Source organism: Bos indicus, chromosome 12, assembly GCF_029378745.1.
Source record: "Bos indicus isolate NIAB-ARS_2022 breed Sahiwal x Tharparkar chromosome 12, NIAB-ARS_B.indTharparkar_mat_pri_1.0, whole genome shotgun sequence".
NCBI lineage: Eukaryota > Metazoa > Chordata > Mammalia > Artiodactyla > Bovidae > Bos > Bos indicus.
This window is the reverse complement of record NC_091771.1, coordinates 34,250,163-34,262,174: the sequence shown is the minus strand read 5'-3', so window position 1 is coordinate 34,262,174 and position 12,012 is coordinate 34,250,163. Positions and strand designations below refer to the sequence as shown.

Genomic DNA, 12,012 nt, shown 5'->3' with positions numbered 1-12,012 from the left:
GCCCACGGCAAGGTTGTGAATAATCCAGTTCCTTGTTTGCCCCAAAAGTTGCCTTCCAGAGCACACCTCAGTTCAGCCTACTTAAAACTGTGGAGAGTCTGATTCCAATTTGCAGAATATTAAGTGCTTGTTGTGTGCCCTACACTGCCGGGTGCCGGGGAGACAGAACACGATGACAGACCCCCATCTGGCAGACGGTCTGGTCCAGTGGGTCTGAGGACATGTATGTCGGGGTGGCACATGGTTGCTGCCGTGGAAACAGAGGAGAGCTGCAGGTGGAAGTGCAATATTCCAGCCATGACCCGGATGGAGGGAGTGTGTGAGCCGCCTAGCACACCTTCCCTCCTCACCCTGATGTTGCACGAAGGCTCCTGCAGGGGACCCCGCGTGCAATGTGCACGTCCAAGTCTCCTGGGTGGTGGAGATGTGAGAATTCCATCCCCGTGGTTTTCAGGTACCAGCAAGGTCAACCTGGTGAGGATCCCGTCCACGGCCTCCAGCCCGCGGGACACAGCCCTGGCGGCCGTCATCTGCAGTGCCCTGGCCACCGTGCTGCTGGCCCTGCTCGTCCTCTGCGTCATCTACTGTAAGCGGCAGTTCGTGGAGAAGAAGCCAAGCTGTAAGTCCTGAGCGCTTGCTGTGTCTTGGCATCCTGCCAAAGGGTGTTGATCATCATCACTGTCCTCTGAGTGTCCAACGAGGATCTGAGAGGAGCATCTGGCAGCGGCCACGGAGGCAGAGAACATGTGCTCCCAGGGGAGGCGCTGAGGGTGCAGCCGAGGGGCGGCATCACTTCACGGGGGCCTGAGGAGGCAGGGCCGCCCCCGCCCTCCACAGAAACACAGTTCCTTCTAAGTTCTGGCAACACAAGGGCCCCCATCTTGAGCTTTCTTGACTGATTGTTTCGTTTCTCTGCCTTTTTGTAAGAAGTATTTTTAAATGTGAACCACAGCTCTCCTTTCCTCCCACACTGCAGAAGCTGGGTGGTTCTGGCCGCGCTGTGATGTTCCCAGGCTTCCCCTGGGGAACTTGTCTCGCTGACCGAGTTCTCGGCCTCCGCAGGGTCCCTGAGGGCACAGGACCTGCAGTACAACGGCTCTGAGCTGTCCTGTTTCGACAGACCCCGGCTCGGCGCCCCTGCCCCGCGTGCCTGCTGTCAGTGCCTGCGGGACTCGGCCCAGGCCTGCGGTAAGTTCAGAGCTTGAGGTCCACTAAGAACGCAGGCCCCGAGGCTGCAAAGAGCGCTCCTGCTCTGTTTTCCAGTTAAAGCTAATCGAGTTCAGTCATTCTCCCTGTCCCCAGAGGTTTGGGGTGTTGTGCATCTTTAAGTATTAATATCAAATAGAAAAGAAGCATCTCATTAAAATTCTAGGATTTCTCAGTAACTTTTATTTTATTTTTTTTATATTTTGTTTAATTTTTTTTTTAATTTTATTTTATTTTTAAACTCTCAGTAACTTTTAAAACAAGTTCGCCTTCATTTTGGTGTCAATTGATTTAAAGTCATGTGAGCCTTTTGTAGAGTAGGGTTGTCTTGTCTCCTTTCTTGTCTGGTGGGTTCAAAGTGAAGCTGCACATGGCTGTCTTAGTGTCTTTCTGGATTTCTTTTTCTTTTAACTAGTTTATTTATTTATTTTTGGCTGTGCTGGGTCTTGGTTGCCGCGTAGGCTTTTCCCTGGTTGTGGCAAGCAAAGGTTACTCTCTCTTTGTTCTGTGGGGGCTTCTCATTGCAGTGGCTTCCTCTTGTTATGAAGCAATGACTCTAGGGCTCATGGGCTTCAGAAGTTGGGGCCCCCAGGCTCTAGAGCACAAGCTTAGTAGTTGGGGCACACGGGCTTAGTTGCTCCGTGGCATGTGGGATCTTCCCAGACCAGGGATCAAACCTATCTCTCCTGCGTTAACAGGTGATTCTTTACCACTGAGCCACCAGGGAAGCCCCCGATTTCTTACAGAAGAAGGAGGAGGGAGACCTGTGACAGGGTTTTCCACAAACCAGTATTGCCTCTGGGATAATTGACAGAGATGGAAGTTCAGGGAAGTCCAGGCAGACCCCGGAGACACAGGTTCGATTCCAGACCATTGTAGTAAAGAGAATATTGCAATAAAGTGAATCACGGGACATTCTGGGTTCCCTGGTGCATATAACATTATCTTTATGCTATACTGTAGTATATTAAGTATGCAATAGCATCATGTCCTGAAAAATAACATATAAACCTTAATTTAAAAATAATTTATTGCTGAAAAATGCTAACCATCATCTGAGCCTTCAGTGAGTCATACTACAGTAGTCACATCAAGGTCCCCTGAGCACAGACCATCATAACAACTATAATAACAATGAAAAAGATTGAAATACTGTGAGAATTACCAAAATGGGACACAGAGACACAGAGTGAGCAGACACTGTAGGAAAAATAGTGCCCCTAGATTGTGAGACACAGGGCTGCCACAGACCTGCACTTCAGGAAAAAGCAGTAATTGTCAGGCATGATACAGCCAGGTCTGCCTGTAATTCAGGTGGACTAAGGTTTCTAACATGGGCAAAAGTCGGCAAAGGAACACTAACTTACGCTTAACTTCTTACCCCATCCCCACGACCTCACCTCCTCTGCAGGGCATAATCAAGGTGGCCGCAGCCCTTCCAGAAGCCTGCCCTCTGCCCGCTCCATCCTCACCTGTGTGTCCCCCACACCTGGGGACACAGCACCTAGCAGTGTGTCGTCTCCTGTAACCATCCATGAGGTTCAGTGTTTCCCAATTCGATGGCTGGTCCTCTCAGAACTGTCCAATCTTTCAAGACATCGAAGGGTTCAGCTTTTCAATCTAATATTTGATATGGAAATAAGGCATTTTTAGCACAATTCTTTCTTCGCTGACCGTTACTATCTGCATTTATTACTTGACTTCCTAGGTAAGCAAGAACTTCCCTTCTTCCCCATTTATTCTTTCCTTTAATTACAATGGACGCAGTGTCCCTGATAAAAGGGTGATGGTCCTTTTTGATCATTATTTATTTTAAGGCTCAGATTTTCCCAGGTTTGGCCAGAGGGAGTCCCTTCACCCTGCTCAGGTGTCATTTGGACATAGCTTTATTATCCTTTTAGCTTCTCTCTTATTTTCTGGCTCAGAAAAGAAGTTCCAGGCTCATCTTGTATTTTCCAGCTGGAGCACTAGAACCAGCCATTTCTACAGGGAATAGCGGTGCCTTTCTTTGAATAAATTTGAAATGTCCCACAGCGAGGGTGACTTGCTGAAATGACTGGCGGTGGATCCAGGCACATCCCCACGATCACGGCCGCTCGAGACAAGGGCTGCTTCCGGATAGAATCGGCTGCAGGCCGGGCGGCCATCCCTCTCAACATGGCTTGCTGCTGCATCTCAGTGGTTAACTTTCATTTTTAAAAGGGAAATGGTTTCATCATCTTTTTTCTTTTGATAAAAGAAAAGAAATAATTCATCATGGAAACTTTGGATGTGTGTGTGTTTGTGTATTAATATATAATTTCCTCAAACCTTTCTCTGTATATTTAATATGTGTGTGTCTTTGCATTTGTCAGTATGCTTTACTGTGTTTATGGTTTATAAAATCAGATTTACGTATGTCTGTATGCATAGAGAGAGGAGTCTAGAAGGCTATTCAGAAATGTGGACAGTGTTTTGCAGTGTATAGAAGTGGGAAAGATTTATTTTTCGATTTCTGATCTAATCTCTCTATTTTTAAAGTTTGTCTTCAATGAATGTGTATTGTCTTCATAACCAAAAATAATATACATACTGCTTCAGTGAACAGAGTAGTTAGTAAAGCTGTATGCACATAGTTATTTCTTAGGCTACCAAAGTGAAAACCAAAGTGTGAATGTGTGTTGAGTTAAAGGCTGTGGACATTCGTGTTCTGCCCAGCATCACCCTGCCAGCTCACAGAAACACTGTCCTTCCTGCCCTCATCAGCCATGTATGAAAGACTCATTTCATTTCCCCTCTCTTCGTGCCTTTTCAGTATTATTTTCATTGCAGTGAAATTGACATCACATTAAGTTTACCGTTTTAACCATTTCCCAGTGAGCAGTTCAGGGACATTAAGTACATTCACCACCACCATCCCCAGAACGCTGTCCTGACCCCACAGAGGAAACTCCCATCTTCCTACCTCCAGCCCCTGGGACCACCCTCCAGCTGCCCATCTCCAGGTCCTTCATAGAAGTGGTTCATCATTTTTTAAGAGAAAAGAGAAAAAAATTAAACCTCATGGCCCATCCCCCTCAGAAATCACCCAAAGGGGAACAGCTAAATGTTCAAGTGCAGTGTTGAAGCAATGTAACAAGCCCTCCGACTTTCCTAGGGCCCGTCCACCTTGTCCCATCCCGGTGCTGTGGTGGGGCCTGCGGCATCGGCCGGGACACTCCTGGTTGTCAGGGGCACTGCAAGGCCACACTTCAGGACAGGTAAGTGGGTGGGTCTTTGCAAAATATTTTTTCATTTAATTGCTTGGCAGCACTGGGTCCTAGTTGCAGCACATGGGATCTGGTTCCCTAGTCAGGGATCAAACCCGGGCCCCCGGCATTGGGAACTCGGAGCTCCAGCCACTAGACCACCAGGGAAGTCCCAAAGTCGTGTTTTTAATCAATATAATTTCATATTCCCTTGCGCAAATATACATCCTTCTTATTTTCATTTCATGTAAAACTATGGGGACATCACTTTCTTAGTAGTATTAATGACATTCTAGACATTTAAGAGGGTGGGAACTTTGGAAAGAATTAGGTAAGTCTCTCAGGGTTACTTAGAGCCAATACAACATTCTTTATACTGTATATCCTGCTAATTTTATTTTTGTCTTATATTCATGATTTGTAGCACTTACGTCATCTCTGAGTAATTTTTAGTATGCCACATACCCAGAGAATTTCAGAATAGTAGTCAAACTCAGTGAAGAACCTAGGACACTCCATATTTTAGACGTTGGATTAAGTATAAATATAAGGAAATGGCAACCCTCTCCAGGATTCTTGCCTGGAGAATTCCATAGACAGCAGATCCTGGTAGGCTGCACCCCTCAGGGTCACAAAGAATTGGACATGACTGAGTGATCAACACATGTTGATTAGAAGAAGTAGGTATAGAAATTCAATTTTATAGTAAATGGGGTAATTTAACTTATTGTACTGAAGCAAGTTTATAAAAAAGGAGGCACAAGAATTCTGACTTAATAAAATGTTTATTTCACGTTGTTGTTCAGTCACTCAGTCGTGTCCGATTCTTTGCAACCCCGCGGACTGCAGCACACCAGGCTTCCCTGTCCTTCCCGTCTCCCAGAATTTACTCAAACTCATGTCCCTTGAGTTGGTGATGCCATCCAACCATCTCATCCTCTGTTGTCCCCTTTTCCTCTTGCCCCCAGTTTTCCCCCAAATCAGGGTCTTTTCCAATGAGTTTCTTTCACCTAGGAAACTTGAAAGCATAGCTGGAGTGTTGCTTTATAGGAGGTTTTTCTCCTGATAGAGTACTTATACACTTTCGAACATGTGTCCAGAAACACAGGTCCAGCGGGGGAGGCGATTCCCACTTTCTTTGGGTCCCTGTCAAGGTCCCTCTGTGGCGAGTTCTCAGACGCCTGGCCTCTGATGCAGAATCCCGGTGGTGGTGACGATGTCTCCTCCTGCGACTCCTGCCCTGAGCTCCCTGGAGAAGACGCTCACTCTCTCGACCCAGAGAGCACAAGCTTGGCTTCCCTGGACTCAGACAGCAGTCGGGGTCTGGTCGGTGGGGTGGGGCCAGTTCTAGCTCATCCGGAGACCTTTACAGACACTACTGATTTGTCAAAACTCACCGACACGCTGCCGGAGCTTGTGAGGGCTCGGGTCGTACTCACTGCTGGAAACCAGCTGGATCAGGGGCGAGGAGATGCCCCACACCTGACCACACAGCCACCCGCCCAGGTGAGGCGCGCCCCCAGTGGTGGATCTCGGGATGGGTGCAGTACTGACTCAGGGATGCCCAGAGAGAACCAAGCTCTGACCCCAGAAAATGTGGGGGACCCTGGGGAGAAGGTCTTTACATCCTTCATACCCTCTTGTGTGTTATAGGAGAGTATGTTTACATTAAATTTCAGGAGTTGCTTTTTTTTTTTTTGTACTAACAACCCTACCCCTTTGAAAATAATTTATTTCTATTTTATTTTCAGTGAAACTTTAAATTCCTACCCAGACACTCATTTATATTTTAACCTCTATTTATTCTTTTTTCCCCAGCTTTATGGAGATAGAATTGACATATAACATTGTATAAGTTAAAGGTGTGCAGTGTGCTGATTTGATTTATTGCCAAGTACACCCTGGCACGTCCCAGTGCAGGAGACGTGGGTTTGATCCCTGAGTTAGGAAGGTCCCCTGGGAAAGGAAATGGCAACCCATTCCAGTATTCTTGCCTGGAAAATCCCATGGACAGAGAAGCCTGGACAGCCACAGCCCACAGAGTCACAAAGAGCTGGACACAACTAAGCACGCAAGAAATTAAAAAAAAATTATTGGATTTCTAACTTGTGATGCATTTGTTCCCCAAAATGTATTTTTACACAACAGTCTTCTTGTGGGTGGTTTAAGCCACCCAGAGTCTGACAGTGATGGTTATGGTGGTGGTGGTTTAGCCGCTCAGTCATGTCTGACTCTCGCAACCCTGGGGACTGTAGTCTGCCAGGCTCCTCTATCCATGGGATTCTCCAGGCAAGAATACTGGAGTGGGTTGCTGTCTCCTTCTCCATGTAGTTATGGTTCAGGATAAAGCAAGTAGGAGTGAGCAGCTTCCTTAGTCTATGTGACTCAAATTTAGTCAAATTTTCCCTCAACACACCTCTCTAGAAGGGAAGAGGACTAAGATATTGAGACCTCACTTGCAAAGACGTTTGGGGAATGAAATAGCTTGTTTGATTACAGGAAAAGCTTTTGTGGGTGGTGTTTTTGAACAAACATTTTAAATGTCAGCATGAAATGTGGGAGGAATGGTAGGAAAGAGATGAGATGACCTGGGTTCTAGTTTCTCAATCTATTAAAATCTATTTTTTTTTCCCTCTCTCTATTGACCAATTAAGTATAATTTGCCTTCCATAGTAGCATTAACATGGTTGGTATTATCGTATCAGTTGACCGACATATTTGACAAAACTATCTTATTATTGAGAGAACCTCAGAAATTTCTATTTCGAGATAATCTGCTTAAACTTATGAAAAAAAATTTTACTGTAGATGTATCTGATATGTCAACAATGCCAAATTAGTAGTAAGTTGATGAAAAGTGACTGCAGAAATGAGGGTTTCACGCATGTATGATAATATGCAGTGGCCAGACCTCAGCCCCTCCCAAAGTGAGGTCACTGCCCTTTTGTGACAAGGGTCACACCTAAAGGCTGCTTCCTGCCAATGATGTTTGCCCTGTGACATGTATGAGTGTTCCAGGGAGGTCATTTATGAGAGAAGTCTCCTTCTCAAACTCTTTCTAAGCTTTCTCCAGTAGCATCACAGAAGTTTTAAATTCAAAGACCAAGAATGGCACTAATCATTAACCATCTTTGTTCTTTGAAAGAATAGACTAAAGAATCCTAAAATCTTTGCCCATAGTTGCTTTAAAGAAGGGCGACACAGAACCAGGCTTGAAATGTTTGACAGGTTGAAAATCAGCAGAAGAATTGTCCATTGATATAGTTTGTTGGGGTTCATTTCCATCTTTTAAGGGCTGTTTGCCCAGATGGAGTGAGTGGGTTGGTAGGAAGTCTTTATTTTTATTCCCAGAGTACATGGGTGCCTGATATTAGGATGCCGTAACAGGATCTTCCCGTCCGTAGGTCATTAAATCCACGTGCACCGTTAGGAAAAGCAAAGCACCGTCCGCCTTCACAGTCACAGCATAGGGCTCCAGTTCATAAGGTGCTGTGTTCAGAGCTCTCCTTGTGTCGCCATTTCAGGGGGACGAAAGGACTTGCTTCTTTCTTCAGTGAAGTGTCCAGCAGAGCCTGCATGTGGACTCGCTGCCATCTGGACTTCTCATGGCTTCTGGGGAAAAAAAGTGAATCTGAACAGAACTGATGTCATTTAAAGCTTCTGAGCCAGGCCCGCCATGAGCCGAAACCTCGAGGAATGGCGCCTCCAAGCTTTGCATCTTTTCCGCACAAGGAGCATCTGAGCGGGAGGCCAACTTCAGAGACCCAGTGGGCCGGGTTTGCAGCCTCCGAGCTTAGGGGTATGACGAGAAGCAGAAATACAGTCACGCTTCTTTTCGTGGTGGATGTGGTGGTTTGACAAGACTGAAGGCTCAGAGTATAACTTTTCATTCACACTCTCTGGAAATAATTTCACATCTCCTCCTGAAAGTCAATGTCAGATTGGTTACCTAGTTTTTACACAGGATGGGTTCACAGGTGAGTGTTTCTGTGTACTGGAGGTCACCTTTTCATCATCTGAATAATCAGCGTGGGAGGTTAGAATTGATCTCCCACGGCCTGCCTGAGTCTTGGCTCATCAGATGGTGGCCGGGGAATCAGAAGAGATCAAATCTTATAGAATGGACACTTCTCCATCAGCCACTGTCTCATCAACCCCAGCTGAGTTAGTGACCGGAGGGGCCTGAGTTAGCTAATGTGGTTGGGAAAGCCTACCCAACCCCTCCCCCGAGTTAAAAGCTCCTTAATCCTCATCCTAGATTAGCAGATTTCCTCGGAAAATCCACTGATATGGAAGCGTTTGTTACTTCTGTCCCTGGGACTGAGCTCAAAAGATCCAGATTTTCTCTTCTATAGAAAAGCGGTATTTATAATCATCTTTTGTTTGCATCGTGTTTTATAATAAAGGCTTTAGAAATGCCAGCACATGGTGTGTCCATGCCACTGAAACACGATGCCAGGTGAGTAGTCTTAGGAGACGACTCTGCGTATTAGGACCAGGAGAACAAGCACAGCGAGGTGGACGGATTGCAACCGCCGTCGTGTCGTCTGATGAGCACGTTACAGGGCTCCCTCCGATCTCCTAAGCTTGGTCAGCACAGCAGTTTCCACCACAGCCCAGCGACGCTGGATTGAAGAGTCTGGTGCTTCTACGGAGGCGATCCACCCCTGCCACCTTGATATTGACGTACTAGAATTTGCTCTACAGCTAAGACAGAAACAAACCCAGCTCAGTCATGAACCAGGGGACGGCTCCTTAGCTCTTCATCTCTGCACGCTGGAAAGGATTGATTTGAGCAGGATTTCTTTCTTTTCCTACCATGTTCATAATCAGTCCTGGCTGTTGCCTTTTAAGTGATGACTATTAGCTTTGTTCCATTTGCACTTAAAAAAGACATAAACCTTCAAACATCCATGCGTTAGAGAATAATCACATATTTTGTTTCCGAGTTGGCCCTCCGAAATCAGTGTCTTCTCCTGACCTTCCACATAAGCATTGGAGGCAATTGCCGGAGGTCCAGTGGTTAGGACTCAGCACTTTCACCGCCAAGGGTCTGGGTTCAATCCCTGGTCAGGGAACTAACATCCCACAAGCCACGTGATACAGCCAAGAAAGTCTGAAGTGAGCATTAGAACTCTGCCTTTCTCAGGACATTGTTACTTCTCTCTCATTGCCCCGTGCTTTTCTCTCTTGCATTCATGAGCTCTCACAAGGTGCACCCCCTCATCTTCCTTCATCCACAGCTCAGGCTCCCTGCAAAGACACAAGCTCACCTGGGCTTGGTGTGTTGTGTGTGTGACCTCTGTTCCTTGGACTGAAATAGGAAATTACAGTGCCTCACTGTAATGCATAGCCTTTCCCATCTACCTGGTGCCCAGCCAGAGTTAACTGACTTTGTTTTTTCTCTTCCATTTTTTTTTAGTCTAAGCCAATGATTCTTAAGCTCTGGCGTGCACCAGCTCTTCTGAGATGTGCCTTTAGGAAACTCATGCAAAGTACTTAGGATCTGAGCACAAGAGGGCCAGGAAAATGCAGATTTAAGCTTAAGTCACATGTGCTGTCGGAGAAGGCAATGGCACCCCACTCCAGTACTCTTGCTTGGAAAATCCCATAGACGGAGGAGCCTGTTAGGCTGCAATCCATGGGGTCGCTAAGAGTCGGACACGACTGAGTGACTTCACTTTCCCTTTTCACTTTCATGCATTGGAGAAGGAAATGGCAGCCCACTCCAGTGTTCTTGCCTGGAGAATCCCAGGGACGGGGGAGCCTGGTGGGCTGCTGTCTATGGGGTTGCACAGAGTCGGACACAACTGAAGTAACTTAGCATAGCATAGCATAGCACATGTGCTATAGTCTGCAATCCAATCACTTTTGTTACAACAGGGTAAGCCAGGGCTGTATTCCTTTTTATAACCAGAGTATATCTTCCATGTGTAGAGCCCTCATTAATGTCAAAGGCAGACACTTGGAGGAGAAAGCTAAGATTGATGGAAAAGAGGCTCTGGCTCCAAATCCTGAAACATCACTTTTGATCAACAGAGATATTGTTGTTGTTGTTTAGTTGCTAAGTCGTGTCCGACTCTTTGTGACCCCATGGACTATAGTCCACTAGGCTCCTCTATCCATGGGGATTCTCCAGGCAAGAATACTGGAGTGGGTTGCTACTTCCTGCTCCAGGGGATCTTCCCAGCCCAAGGATCGAACCTGCATCTTCTGCATTGGCAGGCAGATTCTTCACTGCTGAGCCACCAGGGAAGCCCCCAGGAGAAAATTAGGGTTACAAATGGATTTTATTTGATGCAACATTTGAAAAATCCTGGGTTATTTTAATCAAGATGAAGACATTGTCCTACCACGTACTATGGGAACAGACAATGATGTTATATCCTGCGCTCTATGTAAACACTGGAAAAGACAGTCCAGCTGGCATCTCATATCATTGGAATATTGGCAGCACTCAGATAAAATCAGCTGCCAGCATGCCAGGAAATCAGCATCAGGTGATAACAGGACTGGGCGTGCGAATCCTTGCTACTTTCTGCACCACAGAAACTCACCAACAAGGATGAGATGATTGGACAGCAATCACAGAAAGGCATGGGTTTTCTGATTTTGTGTATATGGAATATATTTTTCCAATATAGATTTTTCTACTTTAGATAAAGTGTTCATGTTGCTGTTACCTAGGTCAAGCACTGTTGTCTGTGCTAATAAAAAAAAAAAAATAAAAAAGGAAAAATCCCATCATTGCTTTAAGGCAGTCAGCTTGCATCCATTTAGACCTCATCTTGATTTATTTTGCATACTGGAATTTATGAATTTGTAAATGTTGGTTTTCTTACACAACTAGTTTTGTAAGACCTTTTTTTATTTGTGAATAAAATTGTTACCTTGTATTCTTGTCGACACATCGGGTGAGAAAATGATGGATGGTGTGAATGCAGCTGTGTTTCCCCTCCTACTCCCCGTGGAGGGTCTCACTAGGATCGTGTCCTCCCCACGACCCCTCTCCAGACCTCTGACCTCTGAGGATTTAGAATCCTCCCGGGTGACCTGGTTACATCTCTCAGGCATGAGGCAGGTCAAGCTACTAAAAAATGTTCTAAGTTATCTGAGAGGCTTTGGTATGAAGATTTTATCATGGTCTCTTTTTTTGGTCCTTCGGTTTGTGACACCAAGTGGGAAGGTCTGAAGAAGAAATTCTCCATTCATCCTCTTTGGAGGTCAGTGGGGCTGGGGGGACGAGGGGCTCCCCTGGGGCAGCAGTGGTCACCTGAGAGCCTCTTTCCTCTTGGCTCCTTCCCTTCTCCTTTCTCAGCCCCCTCTTCCTCCCCTCAATAAAGCTTTGAAAGCTGTTCCTAGATTTTGAGAGGACTTTAGACTTCCTGAACAAAACATGGATTATGCATTTTTTGAATTTAATTTTTATCTTAGAGTTGATTTGCAATGTTGTGTTAGTTCAGGCATGCAGCAGGGTGATTCAGTTATACATGTATCTATTCTTTTCCAAAAAGACAGCTTCCCTGATAGCTCAGCTGGTAAAGAATCCGCCTGCAATGCGGGAGACCCGGGTTTGATC

The 12,012-nt window shown here is 45.9% G+C and overlaps 1 protein-coding gene across 3 annotated transcripts in view; it reads left to right on the top strand.

Annotated features, from left to right (window-relative positions):
* The window catches only part of TNFRSF19 (TNF receptor superfamily member 19), a 91,135-nt gene extending 79,806 nt beyond the window's left edge, over positions 1-11,329 (top strand). For all 3 annotated transcript variants that reach the window (XM_019971502.2, XM_070800282.1, XM_070800281.1), the window contains exons 6-10: positions 455-619; positions 1,063-1,188; positions 4,343-4,445; positions 5,534-5,939; positions 7,958-11,329. In XM_019971502.2, the coding sequence (XP_019827061.2) occupies positions 455-619; positions 1,063-1,188; positions 4,343-4,445; positions 5,534-5,939; positions 7,958-7,990 (833 nt within the window). In that variant the 3' untranslated portion in view covers positions 7,991-11,329. The remainder of the gene's footprint in view (positions 1-454; positions 620-1,062; positions 1,189-4,342; positions 4,446-5,533; positions 5,940-7,957) is intronic.
* Positions 11,330-12,012: the final 683 nt, after the last annotated feature.